At 43.7% G+C, this 25,700-nt stretch overlaps 1 protein-coding gene across 4 annotated transcripts; it reads left to right on the forward strand.

Moving 5' to 3' along the window:
* Window positions 1-11,796: 11,796 nt before the first annotated feature.
* Window positions 11,797-25,224, forward strand: NEFM (neurofilament medium chain). 4 transcript variants are annotated; one of them, XM_061592479.1, is made up of 4 exons: window positions 11,797-12,858; window positions 19,316-19,440; window positions 23,795-24,589; window positions 24,704-25,224. In XM_061592479.1, the coding sequence occupies exons 1-4, from the start codon at window positions 11,797-11,799 to the stop codon at window positions 25,191-25,193; spliced, it is 2,472 nt and encodes an 823-aa protein (XP_061448463.1). In that variant the 3' UTR covers window positions 25,194-25,224. The 4 variants fall into 4 exon arrangements, with proteins under 4 accessions (XP_061448463.1, XP_061448464.1, XP_061448466.1 ...); XM_061592480.1 differs by having other exon boundaries at window positions 23,795-24,489; window positions 24,610-25,224; XM_061592482.1 differs by having other exon boundaries at window positions 23,795-24,356; window positions 24,864-25,224.
* Window positions 25,225-25,700: the final 476 nt, after the last annotated feature.

The following is a 25,700-nucleotide window of genomic DNA, read 5'->3' on the forward strand; positions in this document are numbered from 1 at the left end:
TTTTTTTGTGTTTTTATTTAAGTGTGCTTCTATGATGGTAATAAACTTATTTCAAACATATTGACTGGGATCACTTACCCTTTTGTTATTTGCCCATTAAATAAGCAGTTGTAAAAAATGTGCATGAAAAGTAAGTATCATGGCATGGTTTGCCTTAAGATCCTCCCACCCCACTTCTTAAAAAAAATTTTATTTTTTATTTTTATTTTATTTACTAAATTTATATCCTGCCCTTCTTCCTGTATGGGCACAAACCTAAACAAAAAAGAAAAGTATACTAACAACAGTTAAAAACATTCCAAAACACAATTATACGAAAGCTTTCAAATTCTTTCTGGAAGTCAATTGTGATGGAGACAGACACATCTCCCTGGGGAGTGTATTCCACGAACAGGGAGCCACCACTGAAAAGGCCCTGTCATGGGTCCATGCCAACCAGGCAGTGCTCAGTGGCGGCTCCACCAACAAAGCCTCACCTGCCGATTGTAGGGTCCAAGATGGTTGATACTGGGGAAGGCGCTCTTTTAGGTAGTTGGGTCCCAAGTCATTTAGGGCTTTAGTACTAACACCTTGAATTGGGCCTGGTAGCTCACTGGCAGCCATTGCAGTGCTTTCAGGACCAGTGACACATAGTCCCATAGGGCTGCCCCACATACCAGGCTAGCAGCCACATTCTGCACTAGCTGCAGCCTCCAGACTGCCTTCTTGAGCAACCTCACATACATTTGGGTGCAGCAGGAGATAAAGCAGCCATAGCTTCTCCTGTTTGATCCATGCCTATCCTTGTCGAACACCTCATCCTCTACTGTTGTGCGCCATATCAGTGTTGGATGTGGGGCAACAGCAGCTCCTGTTTTGTTCTTTTTGTTTGTGTTCCAGAAGGGAGATAGAGGTAGGGCCCTCCAGATGGATAGGCTTGTTTACTTTTACCTGTGATGCTCTGACTGACTTCCTTCTGTCGCTAGACTGTGATGTCTTTAGGGAAGCTTACCTGCCCCTCCTCCTTCCGCCCTTTCCACCTACCTTCTTCTCCGGCTGTCCGGGAGAGAGGAGACATCCCTTTGTTTCTGCTCTCTCTCCTAGCCATGGGGCTGACTCCCACACCTGGGCGTTACGCCTCCAACTTAGTTAGTTAGTTAGAAGTAGGTATGACTTTTTTATCTACTATGTATTTCTATAAATAAAGTAGCTTTTCTTATTTTACTAAGCCTCAAGTTTCACTGATCCTGATGCAGGGTAAAAGCCTGCTTTCTTAGGTAAATGCACGCACACGCTGACACACTCGCATTTCAACAACCGCTGTTACTCTCTACTGCTGTTGTGCTGCTTTAAACAAATTTAGCACACAAACACACAGCAACAATCAGAAGCCCTGGTCTGTTACAGCATGCTAAAGAGGAAGATGCATCACAGGGTAGGAATGGAGAAGAGAAGCCACATCAGGAGATGTAAAGTCATATGAAAGAGTTGAAAGAAACCTTAGAAGTTCATTTAGTAAACCCTAATCCCAGGTCTTTTTCTCCTATACATAGATACTGGTTTCAAAACCCAGCTAGGCTTCATGTTCATGGACTGCAGCAACCTGACCACGAACTCGATAGGAAGCTAAAGTCTGACTATTTCCTCATCTTGACCAACATTGTCTACTCTGACTGGCAGTGGCTCTCCAGCAGAGCTCTTTCCCACCCCCTGCTATCGCATCATTTTAATTGGAGATGCCAGGGACTGAACTGGGAACTTTCTGCATAGAAAGCATATATCGCCACTGGGATGTGGTCTCTCCAATATAAACAGTGCCCCCTTTCTAGAAGTTGCCCCACTGTCATGAGATAAGTCCCCCCCCATGCAAAAAAGGGGGAAACTTCAGAAGTGGCTCTAATAAAGTGTAGGGACTTCTCCTGTAGCAGTAAGATTAACTGATTTTAGCCAAAGGCCATTGCAAAATGTACAGTACACAGTACAAACACTCTCTCTAGATAGATTTGAGTTTCCCATTATCTACACTTGTCTAAGTGCGGCCTATTTTATTTTATTTTATTGGTACATGAAATAATACATTTGGTGAAGAGAATGTGTGTGTATGGGCATTTCTTAATTAAAACCTGCATTCAACAAATGTCCACCATCTGTATAAAAATAAATTGGGGTCAGCATGTCTCTCTATCCTGCTTGCAGACCCCCTAGAATTAAAAGGCTACTATAATCCTGAAAAAAAACCTAATTGCCCAGTAAATCTAGCTTCAGTGTTTCCTCATTCATCACAGAGGTTTTCTGGCTACACATTGCAGTCATCACATGAACAGGAGCTATGTGAAAACTGGTTCCATAGCCTGGCCAATGCATGCAGGAAATTGGGGGATGATGTGATGGTCAAGGGCCAGACTGATCCTCCCCATGCTGATGTTTCTTGTTGGGAGGAATGAAGTGTTCATTCCTAGCACTCTTGGTCCTCTGGCCTTGAATATTCTTCATGATTTATCCTGCACAGATTTATTGCTTGGGTGACACATTTAGTGTGTCTTATTGGAAGTCGGCAGAGTTACACAGCAATTGCAACACTTCAGTGTGTTAAAACCACTGGTAAAGGTGACAAAGAAAAGTTAAGATTTATTCATTTTTAGCACACATATATTGAGACCTCAGAGAGCACATCCTCACAACACGGAGAGAGAAAACAAAAGAAAGAGCATGGTCTGAGAAGAAGCCAGGAAGAGATGCTCAAACAAGCAAACAAGTTTACAAGGTGGTCAGTGAGAGGACCACAAACAGAACTCTTTCTGTCTAGCACCCCCCACTGGTTTCAGGTAACAAACAAGCGTTGTTGTCTCATTCCCACAGTCTACAGCATTTTTCATTGCGCAAAGTGCTTAAAGAGTCTTCTCTTGTTTTTATTGGCACCACAGCCATAAACAGATGGGTCTTAGGAGACCGTCCTGTCAGCTGTTGCCCACCAAAGAAGTGTGCTGCCTCAGTACAAGATCTGCTGGTGTTGCAAGTTGGTCCAAACCATCATGCCAGCAATAATCTCCAGAGAATGAAACTGGCATTGTACAATGGTTCTGCATGACATAGCACTGGGAAGAGTGGACAGCCAGGGAGGAGCAATTCAGCTGCATTATGTATTCTAATATCTGAAGGACTGTCACAAGGAAGATGCAGCAGTCCTCTGGGTAGGACTACAACTAATGGGTGAAAATTGTTGGAAATGTGGGATGCAACTCGAACCGGTGGGTTGGGTTTGCATGGAGATAAAAAGGGTAGATAGAGAGGAGACCAGGTTTCTAGGCTGTACGTATCCTTTGATCTCCTGCTAACCCTTCCTTCCTGTGTAAACTGATATTCTTAGGACACTGAGAACATCTTCTGGCTTCCTCCTTCTTCTTTGTTCTCTTGGGAGAGAGAAGACATCTTCCCTTTGTCTGTCTCTCTCCTCCCTACATGAGGGCAAACATTGGGCTCAGAGTTGCATCTCCAACTAAGCTAGATAGATAGATACAGAGCTCATTCCTGTCAAAGGATGCATTTCCTGAATAAAAGAGTTTTCTTATTTTGAAGTCTAAAGTCTCAGTCTAATTCCAGAGAAGGTGTGCTATTTAGCAAGGATTCAAACACACACGAAGCTCACTCAGGTGCTTCTTTGCAACTCTGCAACAAAAATTGCAAGGAAACAAATTATGGCTATATTTTATTCCCAAATTGTGGTCTGTGGAGCACCAGTGGTCTGCCAGCTTCTTTCAGGTGCTCCGCAGTGTGTCTGTGGAGTTGTGGTTGAAGACAGGAGATAGTGTGTCCATCATATTAAATAGTCATTTTGATTTTCTATGGAATTCAAAACGTAATACAAGAAAATGCAGTACATAGAAATAAAAGAATCAATAGATATAACAACGAAAAAATCATACAGCATCTAGCACAGAGTGTTGCAATTGCTACAACAGGCAGGAAAAAAATCATGAAGTGGTCTGCCAAGACCCTCAGCAATTTTGAAGTCATATGGGTGGGGGGAGAGTTTGAGAACCACTGCTTTGGGAGGGAAATGTCCTAATAGTAAGAGATGGTTGACAGTGGGAAAGACTGGCCTAGGAGGGGTGGACCTCCCTTTGCTGGAGCTGTTTTGTGCAGAGGATGGACAGCCATTTCTCATGGGTGCTGTAGTTGCAAGATACTTGCACTTAGCAGGGAATTGGACTAGAATAACAGAATAGTAGAGTTGAAAGAGCCCCATAAGGCCATTGAGTCTAACCCTCTGCTCAGTGCAGGAATCCAGCTTAAAGCATAGGTGGGAGGTGGCTGTCCAAATGCCTCTTGAATGCCTCCATTGTTGGACTGCCAGCCACCTCCCTAGGTAATTGGTTCCATCGTCATACCACTCTAATAGTTAGGAAGTGTCAGTCTCTGTCAACTGCTCTGAGGTGATATATGGTGCTGTAAAACAATTAGCTGGCAGCTGCCTATACAGGGGCTTGATTGTAAAGCAGATAAGCAAGGGAGAAGGTCAAGGATTCTCAGACATCTTCCAAAATGTAAAGTCAGTGAACAAAGCAAAGTCCAATATTCTAATGAGGGTTTCAAGGCAAGGCTGGCAAGGGCCTGATGCTGGCGTCTTGACGTCACTTCCAGCAAAGGGCAACTGGTGTCTCACTGCCTTTTAAGCTTCCTCCCTGGTTCAGGTGCTAGCAATCAGCCCTCTGACTCCCAGGAGCTTGTAGCCTTAAATGTCCAGAATGCCTGCATTGCTCTGCTACTTGTAGGCATCTTATCTGCACTGGGAGTGGAGGGGCCTCCTGTTCACTCTGAGTCTGACAGAGGGAGCCCAGCTGTATCCTGAACATCTTCCAGTGGTGGGGGGTCTGGGGCTGCTTCTGGGGTGGGTCTGATTGTTCCCTCTCCTGGGTCTGCTGTGCCAATTCCCTGCTCCTCATCCTCCTCTGAGGACTCATCCAATGGAGGCATGACAGGACGTTTTTCCTGATGTTTAGGTGAAATCTGGTTTCCTATAACTTAAGCCCATTATTCTGTGTCCTGCACTCTGCGATTATCGAGAAGAGAACCTGGCCCTCTTCCGTGTGACAACCTTTCAAGTACTTGAACAGTGCTATCATATCTCCCCTCAGTCTTCTCTTCTCAAAGAATGCCCAGTTCTTTCATTCTCTCCTCATAGGTCTTTGTTTCCATTTGCTAATGTAGATTGGTTACCTCCAAGGTACCTTACAGTTCTTGCATTCTTCATTCAGGCAACTGAATGTTTTATTCAAGCACCTGAACCAGCAAAAGCAGATTTCTAGGTGTATTATTATTATTATTATTATTATTATTGTTATTATTATTATTATTATTATTATTATTATTATTATTATTATTATTATTATTATATAATTTAAATGGCACCTCTCCACTGAATTTGTGGCAGCAAAACTGTCTTATTCCAGCTGAAGGATAATGCAAAAGGAGCTCATGGCAGTAAACAAAGGAAAAAAACACTAAAAATATATTAAAACATCTCAAAAACAAAACACCTTAAAAACATTTTTAAAATAAAGCATCTTTAAAAGATATTTTAAAACATCTTTAAAAACATCTTAAAAAGCAATTCCAAAACAGACAGAGACTGAAATAAGGTCTTGTTGAAAGAAGAAGGTCTTCAGTAGGTACCAAAAAGATAACAGGGATGGCTCCTGTCTAATATTTAAGGGGAGGGAGTTGCAGTTGCAAGGGACTAACAGAACCTCTTCTAGAACCGTAAGAATCAGCCTAGAGTCAGGCAGCCTCCTGTCCAGGTAGTGACCAGATCCAGACCTGCTTAGCTTCAACAAGGTGGCTACCTCATACGCCCTCAAAAGGCAAGTGGCGCCCTTGGACAGCTGCCAAGGCCCCAACACACTTGCCCTGGGGCTCCTGCTTGCAGTGACTGGACTTGGGAACCAGCATTTCAATTTCACACAATGCGCACCCAAATTTAGTGTTGCATTGGGGCACTGGGGTAAATTATAATGGGGGCATAGCTGCCAAAGCATTGAGCATTTCCTAAAGTGCATTTCTTTGCTCCCATGATATTGGAAATAAGTGGTGACCTCTGCCATGACTAGTTTAACCCACCAACCTAGGAAGAAGTCCAGCTGAGTGCCCACAAATGCATAGAGGAGTTCCTTGGAAAGATGGATTTATTGTTAAACCACTCTGGGAATGGTCACTCTGTCAGGTGAATAGAGGTGTCTCTTAACAACTCTTGGCACCTTGAACAAACTACAGTTCCCAGGTTTCTTTGAGGGAAGCCTAGAGATGTGAAAGCTCAGAGAAAAAATCCCTACTTTGCACTATTCTGCTTGGATGGATTTTTTTGGGGGGGGGGTCTTCTTAAAGATAAGCATTGGGGTTAAAATCCCATGACAAAGCTATAAGACATGCTCTGTTGGAAGCAGTTGAAATTGTGGGATCTTCTTCCACATAAATATTTTTTGCATTGAAGTAGGAGCTGTGTCAAAACTGTAAGAGATACTTGGTGCAATCCTGCATGCATTTAGGAAGCTTCTATCCCACTGAACCTAACATAGGGATGTACTAACAATTGACATCCACTCAGAGTAGACCTATGTCTATTCATTTCAGTGGGTCTACTTTGAGTATGATTAGCATGAGATACAACCCAGAGTTGGGTATATGTAGCCAAACCGCATGTAGGATCACAGTCACTAATGTTGCAATGGAAAGGAACTAGTTTCTTTATAAGTAATTGCAAACAGCCCACCCATTTATTTTAACCTTCATATTACCTTCATAAAAATGTAGGGAAAGTAATTTTGTCCAGCCACATATTTATGGGACAGAGTTCGTGTTAAAAGAACAATAAACCCTTGAAAATGAAAATCTTGCATATTTTTATATTAAATGGCTCCCTATAGAATTTGTGTTTGCATAAATACACACTCCTTTCTTCAATAAGCTATAACTCTCTTATTCTGAAGCAATCTCATTGCCTTTTATGATGCCACTGAAGAATGTGGGTTGGTGACAGCAACCACAGACACTTTCAAATAATGCCACTATCAGAGGGATTGTGTGAGCTAAGAACCGCACTGAGATCATTAGACAAGTAAACATTTCTGGCTTTCAGAAATTCAAAAAATGAGCCAACTTGAGAGGGCATTCTCTTATGAGTGTGTTAGATGAACTTTCAGGTAATCCATACCTCAGGTTACTTAATGCAAAAAAAAGGAAAAAAGGGAAATTTGGTTGTAAAATCAAGCTACGATTCAGCTCCTTTTCTGCAGTGTCATTTTGTAACGTAACTTTAAGATCCACTTTCCTTTGCAAAGTATATGATTCCTTTTTATTTAAAAAAAATCAAATGGTAGCCATTATCGCTGTGAGCTACAATTAGTCCATTGTTCAATATCCATATATATACATATATGTATAACCATAACCTTAAGCTAGTTTGGCACACGTTTTTCCTTCCCCCTGTTTTTCTTTTGGTTTTACAGAAACTTAAGAGCCTCATTCGCAGCCCAGGCTAGTCTGAAGTAGTTCGATTCATGCCAGTTTAATCTACCATAAGGTTATCATACTTTGGACACATAATGAGAAGACATGATTCATTAGAAAAGATGATAATGCTGGGAAAAACAGAAGGGAGTAGAAAAAGAGGAAGGCCAAACAAGAGATGGATTGATCCCATAAAGGAAGCCACAGACCTGAACTTACAAGATCTGAACAGGGTGGTTCATGACAGAGGCTATTGGAGGTCACTGATTCACAGGGTCGCCATAACTCATAGTCGACTTGAAGGCACATATCAACAACAAATCCAGCACGATGAATCAGAGGTTCCACTCAAATCCTTCCAAGTAGATTCTAGGTGGAAGGCAACATTTTACCCCTACCTGCCCTTAAACGGGGCTGGACCACAATAAATCCACTTTGGTTTGATGTACTTACATTCCCCACCCCACCCCATGCATGCTTATTCAGAAGAAAGTCCAACTGACTTCAGTAGAGCACACCCCTAAATAAGTGTGCAGAGGATTGCAGCAGTTCAGTAATAAAAAAAGGAAAAAAACTGAGAAGTAAATAAGTCCACTGCATTCAGTGGAAATAGGAAAGCAACTGTAGAGGTCACAATGCCCAACGTTGTGTTCCTTGGAAGAATATATTATTTGTTTTCCTGTAAATTAAATTACTTCTTGTACAACTCAAAGAGTTATATCCCCTCCCCTTTGCCTCTATGCTGGCACAAGACATTTTGCTGCCTGTAGCAGAGCCACATCATGTCTTTTTTTTCCCCAACCCCCACTAGGACTAACACTTTAAAAAGCCTAGCAGCACCATTTAACGATTGGTTTCTGCCTTTATCTACCACCCCTCCTTTTGACAGTGCTTCCTAAGCAGGTTGCTTCCCCCCTCTGCACTGAAACAATCTTGGGAATTATTTCAGTATTAGAATGCTTGAAACAGCACAGTCTTACCCATGCCTACTCAAAAGTAGGCTTCACTGAGTTTAGTGGGATGTATTCCCAGGCAAGTGTGCAGTCTTAGTATATAAAGGTTGAGTGCTGTAATAAATATAGCTCCTTCTGGAAGGGAAGAAGATTAAAAAGGGTGGATCTAAGGGGCTGCCTGTGCAAAAGCAACTCAGCAAACATCCCAAAGAAGTCCCAATTTCCCTTCTCCACTGACTGCAGTGCTGCAGTTCTATGACAGCAACATATTAATAAGCCAAGAGCTGTATGGACATCCGTATAGCTTGCAAAGTTGATCTTCCAACTTTGGGGGGGAAATAGTGGCACCATGAAGCAAAGCACCAGCAAGTGGATACAAGAATGCACACACACACACACACACACACACAAAGAAGAGCTTACAGTTTGTCAAGCTTATAATGATTTTGCAGACTCCTCCTTAGAAACCTTCCTGCATGAAGGTTCTGAGCCCTACCATGGGAAGAGCTATGATGCAAGTCTGAGTGAGGTTGCATTCCGATGCACTTCTACATGGAAATGGTTCTCCTTCAATGCATTCGGACATACTTCTGAGAAAACATGCTTAAAGCTTGCCTGTGTTTCATCATTAGTGAGGGGATACATACACAGACGTCTTCCCTCATTTTAGCAATGAATGCTCACATTATTATTTTCATTTTATGTTTATTTAAAAGCATTTCTAAGCCACTTTTTTTAAAAAAAAAATAACCTTGTCACCCAAATTCCACTGAGTAAAATTGGTCCCATGGTCTCATGTTCAAATTACACTGATTATCCAGTTGATGAACCATTTACTCAAGAGTCATTCCATGACATTCAGTGGGATGGCTCTCAACTAAGTGGTGTGAGGGATGGGCATCAGCTGCAGTAAAACTGCAAGTTGTGCAGCCCAGTCCTATGAATGTCTACATTAAAGTAAGCCCCACATAGTTCAGCAGAACTTACTTTCTTCAGATGTGCATAGGATTACAGCCTTATTTAAGGTTTCAGAGATGAAGCATTAGGCAACTATTTCCAGAGAGGTAGCCATGTAGGTCTATTGCAGAAAACGATATGTGTATTTTTAAATATATATCAAAATAATGGATTGGGTGGTTAATAGCTTGTAGTGGGAGGGTAATAGACAGAAAGACAGACAGACAGACAGACAGACAGACAGACAGACAGACAGACAGACAGATAGATAGACAGACAGACAGACAGACAGACAGACAGATAGATAGATAGATAGATAGATAGATAGATAGATAGATAGATAGATAGATAGATAGATAGATAGATAGATAGATAGATAGATAGATAGATAGATAGATAGATAGATAGATAGATTATAACATAATGCTGGTTTTAAAAGTGATAGCCTCTGTGAATGTAATATCCCATATACAATGGTTAAAAGCTAGGTTGCAAGATGCTCTTCCTACTCCTTAAACTACTTTAGTCATGGTGGGTGATTTGTGTTATCATAAGGCATCTATATTCCTTTTGAATGTCTCCCTACCTCTCCCTGCCACCGTCCCAGGCTGCCTGACCTTTCAATGTCAAGCCCTTGATAGGTATTGTAGCTACTGATCCCCTGCTTCCCGCAATGCCTTTCATGCTTAAAGAAAGAAAGAAAGAAAGAAAGAAAGAAAGAAAGAAAGAAAGAAAGAAAGAAAGAAAGAAAGAAAGAAAGAAAGTGAGCGGCTCTTATCTGTTTTGAAAGACAGAGAAATTCTTTGCTGGGAAAGTGAAGGGGTAAGAAGGATCCTCTTTTCGGATCTCCCTTTCGCTCTGCATTGCAGATGGGCACAGAACTCCACAGTGAAATCCTCGCAGGCAAGCGGCAGGCCGGCCGCGTTTTCCTTACTTCCGTTAAGGGGAAAGAATTCAAGCACCAGATGCCCGCGTCGCATCACGTTTATTCAGCAGCTGGCTTGTTCTCCTTAGGCCGTCCACCGCGGGTTCTTTGGCCTTCGGCGCTGGCCTTGGTACTGAAGTCGCCATGACTGACACAGACAGGAGGCGCGCGCGCGCGCGTGCGCCTTACCTGAAACTCCGCCAAGGCAGACCAGACCCTCCCCCGCCCCGCAAGCCCAACGCACGATGCCTGCCTACATCGCCCTAGGAGGGGAACCATCAGCTACCCACGCCACAACTCTGCCCGGTTTGAGGCCAAGCAGACGGCTCGTAGGGTAACTGTTTCGTGGAGCTCTGCCGCAGCGACGTCTTGGGGGGAGGTGACTTGGGAGGAGGAAGGCAGAGGAAAAGGAAGGGGAGGAGGGGATGAAAGAAGGACGAGGAGGTTAGGGGACAGAAATTGGGGCGTGGAGACAGATGGGTAATGGAGCACCTGGGGAGGGAGTGTACAGTGTGCAGAAGGTCCCAGGTTCAATCCCTGGCCTCTCCAGGTAGTGCTGGGAGAGACTCTCTACCTAAAAGCCTGAAGAGCTGCTGCCAGTCAGTGTAGACAATAATGAGCCAGATGGACCAAGGCAGCTTCCTATGCTGCCTTCTGGTATTCACAGCTAACTCTAATATCTCTTTAGTGGAGGATGAATTGAGCGGGACAGTGATAATCTCCTGGGATAATCCCTCATCAGTCTGTTTTAACTGCTTCTTAAAGTACTCTACAAGAACTTGAACAGGTTGTCACAGGGAGGAGGGCCTGGATCATCCTAGAGTGCAGGACAGGAAATTGTGGGCTCAAATTACAAGGAGCCAGATTTTGGCTGAACATCAGGAAAAACTTCTTGTTAGAGTGGTAGGACAATGGAACCAATGTCCTAAGGAGGAGGTGGGCTCTCCAAAACTGGAGGCCTTCAAGAGGCAGCTGGACAGCCACCTGTCTCTTATGCTTTAAATTGGATTCCTGCATTGAGCAGAGGATTAGACTCGATGACCTTATGGACCCCTTCCAACTCTTCTTTTCAATGGTTTTATGATTCTAGATGCACACTTACCAAAGATTAAGCCCACTGAACGTCCTGAGACTGACTTCGCTGGCAAAGATACATTAGGCTTGCACTGTAAGTGAACATTCAAACTCGGTTCAGAAGGCAGAGAGAGGAGAGAGAAAATAGTGGCAAAGGAAGTAAAGGAAGGCATTTATGAAAAGACGAGCTCGTCTTTCTAGGGGAGAATCTGAAAGAAGGGGCGCGGCTTATCCTCAAAGGGAGGGGCCTCCAACCCTTCGCCCCGCCTCTCCCAGCCACCTCACCCCTGTCGAGCACGCCCTTTTCGGAGACAACGTGCGACTCCGGTATATAAGGCGCTGCCTTCTGCAGAGCCCCCGCTGCCGGGTATTCCGCGCAAAGCGCCCATCACCAAGTCTTCCAAGATGAGCTACACGTTGGAGCATCTAAGCAATCCCTCTTACCGGCGGGTGGCCGAGAGCCGGACCTCGTTCAGTCGGGCCAGCATGTCGCCGTCGAGCGGCTTCAGGTCCCAGTCATGGTCCCGGAGCTCTCCCAGCACCGTCTCGTCGTCCTACAAGCGCAACCTGGGCGCGGCACGGGCTTCCTACGGCTCGACGGTGCTGAGCTCCTCGGAGAGCCTAGACTTGAGCCAGTCGTCGCTCTTCAACGGCGGCGGCGGGGATTTGAAGTTGAGCCGCTCCAACGAGAAGGAGCAGCTGCAGGGCCTGAACGACCGCTTCGCCGGTTACATTGAGAAGGTCCACTCGCTGGAGCAGCAGAACAAGGAGTTGGAGAGCGAGATCGTGGCGCTGCGGCAGAAGCAGGCCGGCCGCTCGCTGCTGGGCGACGCCTTCGAGCAGGAGCTGCGCGAGCTGCGCTGCGCCCTCGAGCAAGTCAACCACGAGAAGGCGGCGCTGCAGCTGGACTCGGAGCACCTGGAAGAGGACATCCAGCGCCTCAAGGAGCGCTTCGAGGACGAAGCGCGCCTCCGCGATGACACCGAGGCCATCATCCGCGCCCTCCGCAAGGACATCGAGGAGTCGTCCATGGTCAAGGTCGAGCTGGACAAGAAGGTGCAGTCCCTGCAGGACGAGGTGGCCTTCCTCCGCGGCAACCACGACGAGGAGGTGGCCGATCTCCTGGCCCAGATCCAGGCCTCGCACGTCACCGTCGAGCGCAAGGACTACATGAAGACTGACCTCTCCGCCGCCCTCAAGGAGATCCGCTCCCAGCTGGAGTGCCACTCGGACCAGAACATGGTCCAGGCCGAGGAGTGGTTCAAGTGCCGCTACTCCAAGCTCACCGAGGCCGCCGAGCAGAACAAGGAGGCCATCCGTTCTGCCAAGGAGGAGATCGCCGAGTACAGACGGCAGCTCCAGGCCAAGAGTATCGAGCTCGAATCCGTCCGCGGCACCAAGGAGTCCCTGGAGCGTCAGCTCACCGACGTCGAGGAGCGCCACAACCACGACCTCTCCAGCTACCAGGTAGGCGCCGAGAGGGGCGTGCTGGGGCGGGGGCGTGGCTGGTGGGATGGCGGGCAGGGAAGTGATACAAGCCAAGTGCGGCCGCCGACATTTGCCTCCATGAAAACCGCAGTGGGGAGAGGGAGAGAGAGACGATGAGCATCAAGGGGCGCGGTCAAGATTTCCCTTCGCCCCCCTTCGCAAATAGCTCCTCCTCTCCCCGCCCTTCCCATTTAAGGATCCCTGCGGTTGCTTGAAATAAGGCTGCAAACCCGAACATGCTTACTTCAAAGTTAACTCCATCGGCATCAACAGAGCTTTAACTTTGGGAGAAACGCATGAAAAGTTTGCGTCTCCATGTGTAAAATACTGTTAGTGCTCTTTCAGGCAGAACTCACCTCTTCACCAGAAATGCACTTCGACCCTTCTGTGCCCCCTCCATGCATTTTTTCTCCTAACGTTGCCGCTGACCTCAGGGGTGTAGTCGTCCAGGGGCATAGGGGGTCGTAGACCAGTTGCTTTACTGGGAAGGCGGGTCCCTGTCTTTGAGTCAATCAGCACGAAAAGTCACTGAGAAGAGTCCTTGTCCTTGGTGCTGAATGGAGCCAATCAGAGGGAAAAGAGGTGAGCCAGCCACTGAGAAGATTGGCTCCTAGGGAGGTCTGTCGCAGCTGATTGAGGACTCCTGAGAGGACAGGGAGAGCAAAGGAGAAGAGAGAAAGTGGAAGGGGCGTGGCTGCGAGGGGTGTGGCATGACTATCATGAAGGGACCCTGCACTTCCGAATTTGCCACTACGCTACTGACTGAGAGTAAGGCGGGCGATGTACACTTTCCTGCCCACTCTCGCCCCTCAAATTGAAGTAGATTGCAGAGACTGAGGAATCCCTAGTGTAATTCAGGTAATTCAGAAGTGCAGGGTCACTTCATGATAGTCACAGTCATGCCACACCCTCCATTTTTGCGGCTGAGTTGAGAATGAGATCCTTGTTAATGACTCCTCCCACAAGAACAGGCATCCCTAGGAGCCAATCAGTATGAAAGGGAAGAGTGCAGGCTACCAGAAAGAGTCTTCTCACCTCCTTTCACTCTGATTGGCTCCAGTCAGCAGGAAAGGACAAGGAAGCATGTAAAGACACTTTTCAGTGGCTAACACACTCCCTTTTCATGCTGATTGGCTCGTAGGATGCTGGAGATGTAGTGACCCAGCTGGGGCCCTGCTCCCAAAACGTAAGAGGTCTAAGACCCCCAAGACCCTGGACAACTACACCCCTGCCTACAGCAAAGTGTTTCCTTTGGCCACACCTGGAGGGGCAACAAGTTGATATGCCAATCAGTTGCGAAATCTGTCTGAATTGATTTTTTTTTAAAAGCACTTGAGCTGATCCCACCAGGGTTTGCAGTAAAAAAGAGGTGGGTTTGACTAGCATTGTGTGCCCCCATATTCAGAAAAGAGTAGTGGAGAGACACTGGAACCGGCAGAGCAGTAAGCATGTCTCTATTCTGAGAGAGCCCCCAGTTTGAAACCCTGAAGAGACACTGCTAATCAGTGTGGATAATACTGAGCTCAATGGACCAATGCTGTGACACAGTATAATATAACTTCTGATGAAATTGTCTCCAAAGGGACATCCTGATTGCAGGGGGGGGAAGGGAGATGGCTGGAACAGGGAAATTATGCTGCAAAATAAGGATATTCTTCTTTGCCTACATGCATACAAAATGCAGATCCCCAAATGGTAGAGGAGGGGTCCCACTTGCCTCCATGCAGGGCGGAGCCATCCACTTCCAAACAGCTCTCCGGGGGAAGGGTTTTGCTGGGAGGTTGGGGAAGTGTCATGCTAGGGGTGGGCAAGAATTTCAATTCCATTCACATTTCCAGCCAAACCAAATTTGCACTTTCCGAAACAACATAAGAACCAAATCACAGCCATTTCAAAATTCGCACTTATTCGGCTTTTGCAACGCAGTTTGTCAACCAACCAGTATTACAACAATGCATATGTGAGGGGAAAGTGTGCATAGACATGAATATACGAGTGAAAATAACATACACAAATACATTATATGATGAGAAATCGCTTGCAAAAATGTGTACATTAGTCAAAACTGCCTACAAAAATGTGTTTATGTGGAGAAATTTGCAGTAAAATGGTGGAGAATTTTCATGAGGATTTTTTTTTAAGAAAATCACAAATCCCAGCAGAAGTGTGGAGAACTGAATTTAAGATTGCAAAAATGAGAAACTGAGAGAACCGAAATTGACAGACCTTTCCATCCCTATGTCATGCACTGGAGCAAGGTTGATTCTGGGATGATAAGCTTAACCTGCAAAAATTCTCATAATGCTGAATGGACTTCCTGAGCCATTCCTAAAAGCTTCCACAAGCAGAACATCCCTGAGCAATTTCCCCCTAGCAGTATGGGCGATACGGATTGCACTGCAGCACTAGCCTGGGAATAAGGGGGGGAAATGTGCAACGAGTGCTTCCCAAAGATGTTAGTTGTTCCAACAAACAATGAATGTGTTGTGCCAGAGCAGTTCCCACTATTCTGCTCCTAAGTCATGACAACCCAAGCTGCATAACAAAACCTTTAGCGTAGCCCTGTCTAATCCAGTGGTATGGTTCAGAAATGAGGGAGAATGTAGCTTGTGGCTCTCTAGAGAATAATAACTGAATAACAACATCAGCCTCCTGGGTAAAATTGCTACCCTTATGATTATGATTATCACTATTTCTACAGACTTAAATAATAAGGCAACTCACACTAAAATGTGCAAGATGAAATTCAATGAAGAATAGGACATCAGATGGACAGCGTGTAAAATAAAACAAGGAACACAGAAGGGGGTTGCAATAGAAAACTAACATTTCTGGAGTAATATTATGTATTATTGGTATTTATTGTTAGTAATCATTATTATTCCACAAAGAGCCTTCTCTCTCAGCATAGGGAGTCTGTGGACTTTTGCAGTATGAGTCATCATAATACATAGAGAAAGCTCATCCAGTAGCTGGGTAATAGGTTTCATATGCCAGTAATTAAAGGCTATATTTGCTGCAAAATGCAACCACCACCGCAGCCACCATCGTGTACCAGGGTCTAATGAACTTCGGCAATACAGAAGCTATATGTGCTGAGCAGATTTTCTAATAGAGCTGTTCAGTGCAAAAGGCAAATCCCCAGAGTGCCTTCTTTGGGATGTCAAGATTGATTCTGAGCCCTTATATTATTGGCTGTATGTGAAAACAGTTAGGGTACCACACCTGGGCAAAACACAAATTTTAAAGTAGCTTCAGCAAATATGAATGCAATGGGGATCCGTGCTTCCATTGAATTAACTTTTGAATAAGAATCAAATAGAATGAGCCGACTGACAAAATGCTACCTCAGAGATGGGTCTCTCTGCCAAGTGCATCCCAAACTTCTGCAATGCAGAACTTGCTATCTCCTGGAAAGTCATAAAACCGTCCTTCCAAGGCAAGAGGCAGCCCTCAAAGATTCCCACTGGCAAATGCACCTGCGCACTGCAAACTGACATTGGACAGTGCATCTGAAAAATATTTGAGCCCTCTAAAATAAATATTAGATGGGGGAAAGTAAGTCGATAAGCAGACAAGGCAAATGTTATGAATGGCAGTTCATAATCTAAATGCATGTCGTGCTGTCGTGGTGCAAAATTAGGTACTGCAGAATTGCATAATGTGAGTAACACCCAGAAAACAGCACTTGTGCTCCCTTGTACCTCACCCATTCTCTAATACCCCACATGCAGCAAAGACTCTAGTGAATTATCCCTTTGATAATTCCAAAGTGCTTCTGTTAATTAAGTTGCATAAGGAACATGTCAAAAACATATTCTGCCAGGTAACCTTGAACCCAACATTGAGGCTGATGGGAATTATCAGGAGCACCATCCCAACACAACAGGGTTGTATTTGCTTGCAGACACCATTTGTTCCCCAAATATTTATTCTAATGAAAAATATTTCAGAAAATATGGCTTCAAAACTGCATTGAACTCAGTGGGACTTCATTCTAATACTATTGCTTGGATGAATCTATCCCTCACCATGCATACATGAGCCCAAGGCAATTCTGCACACATACAAGGGAGGAGTCATATAATGTCTCTACCCATCCAGCTGCAGCCCCTTGCACATCCTGAAAAGCTGATCCAGACCACTGGTAGCGACATTAAGGGAGAGCTACAAGATGTGGGTTGAATCCCCACTCGGCCATTAAGCTCACTCTGTGACCTTGGGCCAGTCACTGTCTAACCTATCTCACAGGGTCGTTTTGAGGACAAAATGGAGAGAGGGGAGAACCATGTACACCACCTTGAGCTCCTTGGAGGAAGGGTGGGATAGAAATGCTGTTTATAAAAAACATCCCCTTGCATAAGCAACCTCGCACTACTTCAGATTGAAACCAGTGGGTTTAGAAGTGAGCTATGAAAGTACAGACAAATTCCAGGATAATTTTCTATCAATTTTCTTACATATATTGCTTTTTAAGTAGAGTACAGTCCATCTCCATTGACCCATGCAAGTGTTTTGTCATTAGACTGCCACAGGTCTAATTAAATAATTGGAATTAGGGTCTGGTGCTTCTAAATCAAATACATAATTAGGCTAAAGTAACATTCTCTATTTTGCTGCTGGCCACAGATTAGAGCTGAGCCAAAATTTCTCAGATGACTTTGTTTTAATGAGAAAACTTTTGAGATTTTTCTTTTTCTTATATCCCCTACTAGAAAAAGGTCATTTTGAGGAATTTTCTCCAACTTTTGTCCACCATTTTCTTTCTTTGTTTGTTTTGTGGTGGCACCCCCATCCCTAGAAAGAAAGATACTGTGCAAGTGGGAAGCCCCACTCCCCCCGAGAAACTGTTGCAAAAATTTCTTCACCCTCTGAAAAAATTCAGCAGGCTGCCTCCCTGTGCAATTTCACTGCCCACAAACAGGGTGGAGAGTTTCAAGAGGCCATTTGCTCAGTGCTGCAGCAAATATACAAATTTGCCTATATGTTAAAATAATTATATTGCTCCCTTTAATAAAGATATGGATGGTCAGGAACACCTGAATCCTACTGAGCTCAAAAGAAGCCCAGAAGTGAACTTTTGGAAATGAGCAATTTTTATTACTAAAGAAAAACATGAACTTAACTGCAATTACTCCAGATAAAAGTCACCACCTTTGCTGGGACTGAAAAATATTCTTTTGGAGAGCATCAGTCTTTGGCATAATTCCTGGATCAGTGGAATTTACTTTTAGTTAAATATGACCAGAATTGTGATCCTTATCAGCTCAAACCCCTACCACCGTCACCACCGTTTATATTTTCAGCTGTACTTGTTGGTGAGTTGGCCTTCTAGGCTACAATACTCCTAACCAATAACTCTGGAGCCAATGCCCAGAATTCAGAAGCTGCTTTTTGAAGCACAAGGATTGTATCTATTTGACTGAAACAACATCTTTGCAACTGGGAAACTGACTGACTGACTGACTGACTGACTGATTGATTGATTGATTGATTGATATCCCGCCCTTCCTCCCAGTAGGAGCCCAGCATGGCAAACAAAAGCACTAAAAACACTTTAAAACATCATAAAAACAGACTTTAAAATATATTAAAACAAAACATCTTAAAGAACATTGTTTTAAAAAAGTGTTAAAAACATCTTTTAAAAAAAGTTAAAAAAATTAAATATTCCTTCTCAAATGCCGGCCAGCTTGATCCACAGCTTGGTTAAGCAGAATGCAGAAATGTAAAGTGATGGCATCCAGTTGCCATAACTGGTTTATATATAACTGGCATTGCAGTTTCTACCTACTGGTTTTAAGGGGGAATCTTAAACCTGTATAATGATAGCAAAAGGGTGCAGTGTTGGAATGTGCTTCTGGCTTTCAGATTCTAGGTACAGAAAATTGTGAACAGAAATAGGCTACTGATTCCTTTCATGACTTTATTCCAGATTTTTCTTTTAGAACTGGATCCAGAACAGTATTTCTCAGAGCATGGATGTTTCTTATTTTTATTCCCCTCATTTGTAGGAATGGTTGACAGAGAGGCTAAAGGCACCGTTTTCATCAATTGTTTAATAATCCCTTAAGGTTTCTCTCAATACTCCACACAAGAGGAGCAATTTACCAGGATCCTCTCAGACCAGTGATCTCTGGGACTGAGTTTTCTGGAGTCTCACAAGCCATGAACCTTTTTACTACTGTAAGACAATAGAACTTTAGGAAAAGCCACCTAGTATTGGCTGGTCAAGTTAAGGAGATGGATACTAGTACAACCTAGGCCACATATTCAGTGGCCGAGGAGTCCAGTTCTAGCTTCCCCTTTTTTTCATCATTCTAATTCAGTCTCTCTCCCATCCATGACCTCCCCACAAATTCTCTGTTTATTACTGCACCCATGTTTACATTTTGCTTGTAACTATCCTAAAGAACTGTCTGTGTTTTGGTTGCAGGATACAATGCAACAACTGGAAAATGAACTGAGAGGCACAAAATGGGAAATGGCGCGTCATTTGAGGGAATACCAGGATCTCCTCAATGTCAAGATGGCTCTGGATATTGAGATTGCTGCATACAGGTACAGTAGATACAGTGCCAATGTGGCTGATTTGGGAATTGCATTGCAGATGCTTCTGGTTCCAGCAGCAGCAACAAAAACCCTACAAGGCTAATCTTTTATACACACACACACACACACACACACACACACAAGCATGTTAACAATTAGCAAGGCATTTTGCCAGTTTCTGAGCACAATCTGAAACCTGAGCAAGTAATATGTTTCTGTTTCTAGATAGCTTTGCTTTGTGTTGTAGAGGTTATCAGAAAGCCCACAGGCGAAGTCAGTGCTGGGGACACATGCAAAAGATCTGTAGGCATTTTGATGGGGCATCACTATTATCATTTTATTGATTAATATAACACTTAATGCCAAAATAGGTTTCTAAATGGTTTACAAAGTGTAAGAACCCAGTTACACAAACATTAAGATATAAACATCCATAATTAAAATATGAAATAAAACAATCTCATTAAACCAAAACAGTATCAGGAGAACTTCCTTGGCTTGCAAATACTAGATGAAGAAAAGAACATATAAGACATAATTTCACACTTGTTTCACCATTGAAAGCTCATTTATCTGTTTAAATTATTTTGACACATATATATACCCTTCTCATCTCCTCTTGGACTTAGCAGCTCTCCAGTCTGTTTCTCCTAAGTTTAGGATTGTGCTTCAAGACTGCATAGTTGTTTGGAAGTAAGTACAGTTGAAGCCAAAGGGATCTATTTCAAATTAAGTGCGTGTAGGATTAAGTCTGAGGATCACACTACAATGTAACGTTTCTCTACTTAATTACTTACTGCAGGGATTCCCAAACTGTGGTTTACAAGCTTAATTCAGATGGTCTGCCACATGTCTGCATTAAATATTCATACTGATTTTTATTGTATTTTATTGCTTCTTTTATTTCTTATATTGTTTTTATTGAGTTAAGAAATTTTATTAAGAAATAAAAGAAGCAATAAAAATGCAATTAAAAATCATACAGTCTCTAACAGCATGACAATTGCTACAACAGGGACGAAAATAAATAAGTGGACCACCAAGAGCCTCAGCAATTTTCAAGTTGTCCAAGGGGGAAAAAAATTGAGAACCACTGAGTTACTGCTTTTCTGCAGGACCCGGGAGCTGAAGATTACAATCAAATCTACAGCCGAGTAAAAACCAGTAGTGTAGTAGCCAATTCAGAAGTGCAGGTTCCCTTCATAATAGTCACAGCCACACCCCTTCCCACTTTTTTTCTTCTGCTACTGGGCTGAGAATGAAATCCTTGTTAATGCCTTCCCCCACAAAAACAGATGACCATAGGAACCAATCAGCATGAAAGGGGAGAGTGCTACTGAAAAGAGTCTATTCAGTGGCCAGCTTACCTCATAGAATCATAGAATAGTAGAGTCGGAAGGGGCCTATAAGGCCATCAAGTCCAACCCCCTGCTCAATGCAGGAATCCAAATCAAAGCACTCCCGACAGATGGCTGTCCAGCTGCCTCTTGAATGCCTCCAGTGTCAGAGAGCCCACTACCTCTCTAGGTAATTGGTTCCATTGCTGTATGGCTCTAACAGGAAGTTTTTCCTGATGTTCAGTCGAAATCTGGCTTCCTGCAACTTGAGGCCATTATTCCGTGTCCTGCAATCTGGGACGATCGAGAAGAGATCCTGGCCCTCCACTATGTGACAACCTTTCATGTACTTGAAGAGTGCTATCATATCTCCCCTCAGTCTTCTCTTCTCCAGGCTAAACATGCCCAGTTCTTTCAGTCTCTCCTCATAGGGCTTTGTTTCCAGTCCCCTGATCATCTTTGTTGCCCTCCTCTGATCCCTTTCCAGTTTGTCTGCATCCTTCTTGAAATGCGGAGACCAGAACTGGATGCAGTATTCAAGATGAAGCCTAACCAGTGCTGAATAGAGGGGAACTGACTTTACTCTGATTGATTCCAAGGACAAGGAAGCAAGTTAGAAGACTCTTCTCAGTAGCTAAGATATTCACTTTTCATGCTGATTGGCTCATAGGACATTGGAAACATAGGGACCCTGCTTCTAAAAAAGTAAAGAGTCTAAGACACACACACCCAAGACCTGGATAACTACACCCCTGGTAAAAACCAGCATTATAGAATACCAGCAGTTTAAATGACCACAGAACACTTTCTAAAAAGCCCAGGAGAATATAAAAAAAAGGTCTTCACTCAGTTCCGAAGGGACTGTGTCATGGGTGCCAGCCAAGCCTTTCTAGGAAGGGCATTCCACAGCTGGGATGCCACTGCTAAAAAGGCTCTTTTTCCAATCTGCAATGGAAAGTGGCATGGGGGAGGGGCTGCTTAATCTTTCCTTCTCCAGCATTTTTTCCACTTCAACAAAGAACTCAATGATCAAAGCAAGCAAATTAAATTCAGCTGAAAATGCAAAGCTTTCTCTAGTCATTGCGATGTTCAGTGTTATGTTTAATTTCTGCATGGGGCATAGCTCTCATGTTTGCATTGCTTTTGTAACACGTTGAAAGAATTTAAACTCTGAACTGCTCTCAGAGGAAATGCTAAAGCATAAATCTTTTTTGGGGTGAGACTAAGAACAATTGCTAATAAAATCACCACAGGAATAGTGCTGGCCTGGCACATTTCAGTTGGCAGGCCATGCAAGTGCCATCCAGCCCTGATCCACAATAAAAGTATAATAAGCAGTCAATGACAGTTTTCTGCCTTTTTCTGATGTCCACATTCTGCTGCCTGGGGTGGTTTGCCTAATCATAAGATTGAACCTGCATAGATAATTTCATACTTTTACCAAACAACAGAAGTAGGAACATAGGAAGCTGCCTTATTCCAAAAGCATTGGTCAATCTAGCTCTGTAATGCCTACACTGACTGGCAGCAGCTCTCCAGGATTTCAGACAGTGGTCCCTCCCAGGCCTACTTGGGGATGCCAGGGGTTGAGTCTGGGACCTTCTGCATGCAAAGTAGATGCTCTACCACTGAGCTATGCCCCTTCACTAGAAAATATTTAAGATTTGACATAGATATGCACAGTTGTTAAACATGTAAACCTTAATGGCAGTTTGGAACATCATATGCATCTCATATTCCTTTTTGGAGTTCAAAAGTGATGGGCTAGCACATTGGCTGCAATAGAAAGAAGGAAACAATGAAGACTGATGGAGTATAGTTCTTCTATATGATGTTATGCCCGTATCTCTTACAAATACCTTATCACTGTGTGCATTCCTGGATTTAAATACTGTTAAGAGAGAGAAAAATCACACTTTTGCACAAAGCACATTTTAGTGCTTTGATTTCAACTGACTGGAGTTTTTGTTCTTGGTATGCTTTCTTTGTTTTAGGAACCAGGATCTTTTTAAAAATAAAATATGAATAATAAATAACAATAACTCTGCCAGTTGTCAGCAGGTCAGAAGACAGCTGTCAAAAAGCTATATTACTTTGCCCTTACGTTATATACTGAAAATATAAGGGCCTTTTTTCACCCAAATAACTGAAAACAGTGGAATGTGAGAATTAAGCACATGGTTAAATATTTCCCATTAAAATTAATGGAGTCTAGTTAAAAGGGCTTTGCTCTGGCAGTATAGTATCCCACGTATGCATCAACCATTTGAAGTAAATGTAGAGATCTTCAACCTATATGCAATGGCCCAGGTATTATCACTTTGCAGACAATCTTAGAATTCTAATAGCAGAGCCCACTTTGTGGACAATGCTCTTAGAAATATGCATTACTAGAAAAATGTCCAACAAATGGTAGAAATATGTATGAAGAAGCTGAGCTGATTGTTCTTTACATTCATTCTTGACCAAACTTGGTAGTCTTTGCCTCTTGGTTGCTAGAGGTCAGAGAGGAGAATGGGGATTGATATGGTAACTGATGATGGTGCAATTGCATTGATAGCTTGCTAAAGCAATTCCAAGATGAAAGGGGCATTCTCTCCTAGATGAAAGGTTGCAATTTCCCCAAACACAATATATTGTCTCCCCATTCCCCTCAACATTTATTCTCTCCAGTTTTCTGATGGTATATCTTGCATCTATGTCATCTAGGTGGTTCTGAAGGAGAAGGGGTGGCTGGTGCCTCCACGTTAGTGGGGCAGTGGAACCTGAACTTTCAAGCAGCTGTCCAAGGTGCTTTCATAGAGCCACCAGCTACCCCTGAGATAGACTGTCAGGCTTACAGAGAGTGGGATGCTAGAAAATAGTTTAATATGCAAGATGCATTTTCTCTATGCTAGTGATTTCTCTATTTCTCTATTCTAGTGATTCAAAATAGCTAAAAAGCTTAAAGCTATCACTGCTACTTACAGAGGCATCTGCACCTATTAACATTCATTTTAATCAATCCCCCCCTCTTATTTCCCTAGGAAACTTCTTGAGGGTGAAGAGACAAGATTCAGTGCCTTCTCTGGAAGCATCACCGGCCCATCATTTACACATAGGCAACCCTCAATAACAATATCATCTACCAAAACACAGAAATCAAAAGCTGAACCTCCAAAGCTAAAGGTCCAGCACAAATTTGTAGAAGAAATCATTGAAGAGACCAAAGTCGAGGATGAGAAATCTGCACTGGATGAGGCCCTTGCAGCTATGGCTAAAGAACTGGCTGCCGGAACAGCACTAGAGGAAGAGGAAGAGGAAGAGGAGGGAGGAGCTGCAGAAGAGGAGATTATAGCAGAGAAAAAGGCCACTATTGAAGCAGCAGCTCCGGAAGCTGAGGAGGAAGAAGGTGAAGAGGAGGAGGAAGGAGGTGAGGAAGAAGATGGTGCAAAATCTGATGAGGCAGAAGAAGGAGGCTCAGAAAAAGAAGAAGAAAGGAGTGAAAAGGAAGAGGGCGAGGAAGAAGCTGAAGAGGAAGAGGAGGAGGAGGCAGGAGAGGGAGGTGCTGAAGCTGAAAGCAAGGAAGAAAAGGAGACCAAAAAAGAAGCTGGAGGTGGAGGTGCATCACTGAAAGTAGAAAAGGCAAAATCATCTCCACCAAAATCTCCACCAAAATCTCCTGTGGCAGATGAAGCAGAGGCTAAGGAAGGTGAAAGTGAAGGTCAGGAGGAGCAGGAAGGTGAAGGAGAGAAGGCCGGAGGAGAAGAAAAGTCCACCTCCCCAGCAAAGGCGGATTCTCCTGAGAAAGCAAGAACTCCAGAGAAAGGGACTCCTGAGAAACCAGGGACTCCTGGGAAAGGATCTCCAGAAAAGCCCGCCACTCCAGAGAAAGCATCTCTGGAGAAAGCAGTATCTCCAGAAAAAGCAGGAACTCCAGAGAAAGCATTATCTCCAGAAAAAGCAGGGTCCCCAGTGAAAGAAGTGGAAGAGATCATCACAGTCACCAAAGCAACAAAGGTTGGTGCAGAGAAAGATTCCAAAGAAGAAAAGACAGAAAAAAGTGAGAAAGCACTAAAGGAGTCCACCAAAGAAGACATAGCAGTGAATGGAGAGGTGGAAGACAAAGGGGAGGAAGAAGGCTCCAACGCAAAACAAGTAGAGGAGGAAGACAAAGGTGTTGTCACCAATGGCCTTGACTTGAGCCCCTTGGAGGAGGAGGAGAAGGGGAAGAGTGAAGAAAAAGTTGTGGTAACAAAAAAAGTAGAGAAAATCACCAGCGAAGGGGATGATGGGACAACCACATACTTCACGAAGTCTGTGACTGTTACCCAGAAGATGGAAGAGCACGAGGAGACTGTTGCAGAGAAGTTGGTGTCTACCATGAAGGTAGAGAAGGTCACTTCTTCACATGCTGTAGTGAAAGAAGTTAAGGAGAGTGACTAAAATTATCATCCCCCCCAAAAAAGAGCTTGGGTCGGTGCAAAAGGTTAAGCCATATGACAGCTGCAAAATGCATGTAAGTGATGGCTTCTAAGCAGAACAGGTTCTCTCGTGGAGTCTCCAGAAACACTATGTTTTATTTCTGATTTTATTTTTGTGCAATACCCAGAGATGTCAGGGGGAATGCATGCAAGCCCAATGCTCTCCCTCCGCAGAACTTGGGGAATTAAAAAAAAATATGCATGAGCTGTTATTCTTACAGAGGAAGTTGCTGAATTTCCCAAGCTGCTGATGGGATGCTTCTGAGGAACATCTTAAGATGTATTATGCAAAGAATCAACTGAGCCAAATACAAACAAACAATAACAAAAGAAAGAATAACAATAATAATCATACCCAGAACTCTCCTAGCCTTAAGCTATTTAATCATTATGTTTACCTCACTGGTGCAATTAAGATGGACTTTTGTTCATGGGAGAACCTACCTTGACATGCACAGTATGCAACCTT

The sequence above is a fragment of the Rhineura floridana genome, chromosome 12, assembly GCF_030035675.1.
Source record: "Rhineura floridana isolate rRhiFlo1 chromosome 12, rRhiFlo1.hap2, whole genome shotgun sequence".
Taxonomy (NCBI): Eukaryota; Metazoa; Chordata; class Lepidosauria; order Squamata; family Rhineuridae; genus Rhineura; species Rhineura floridana.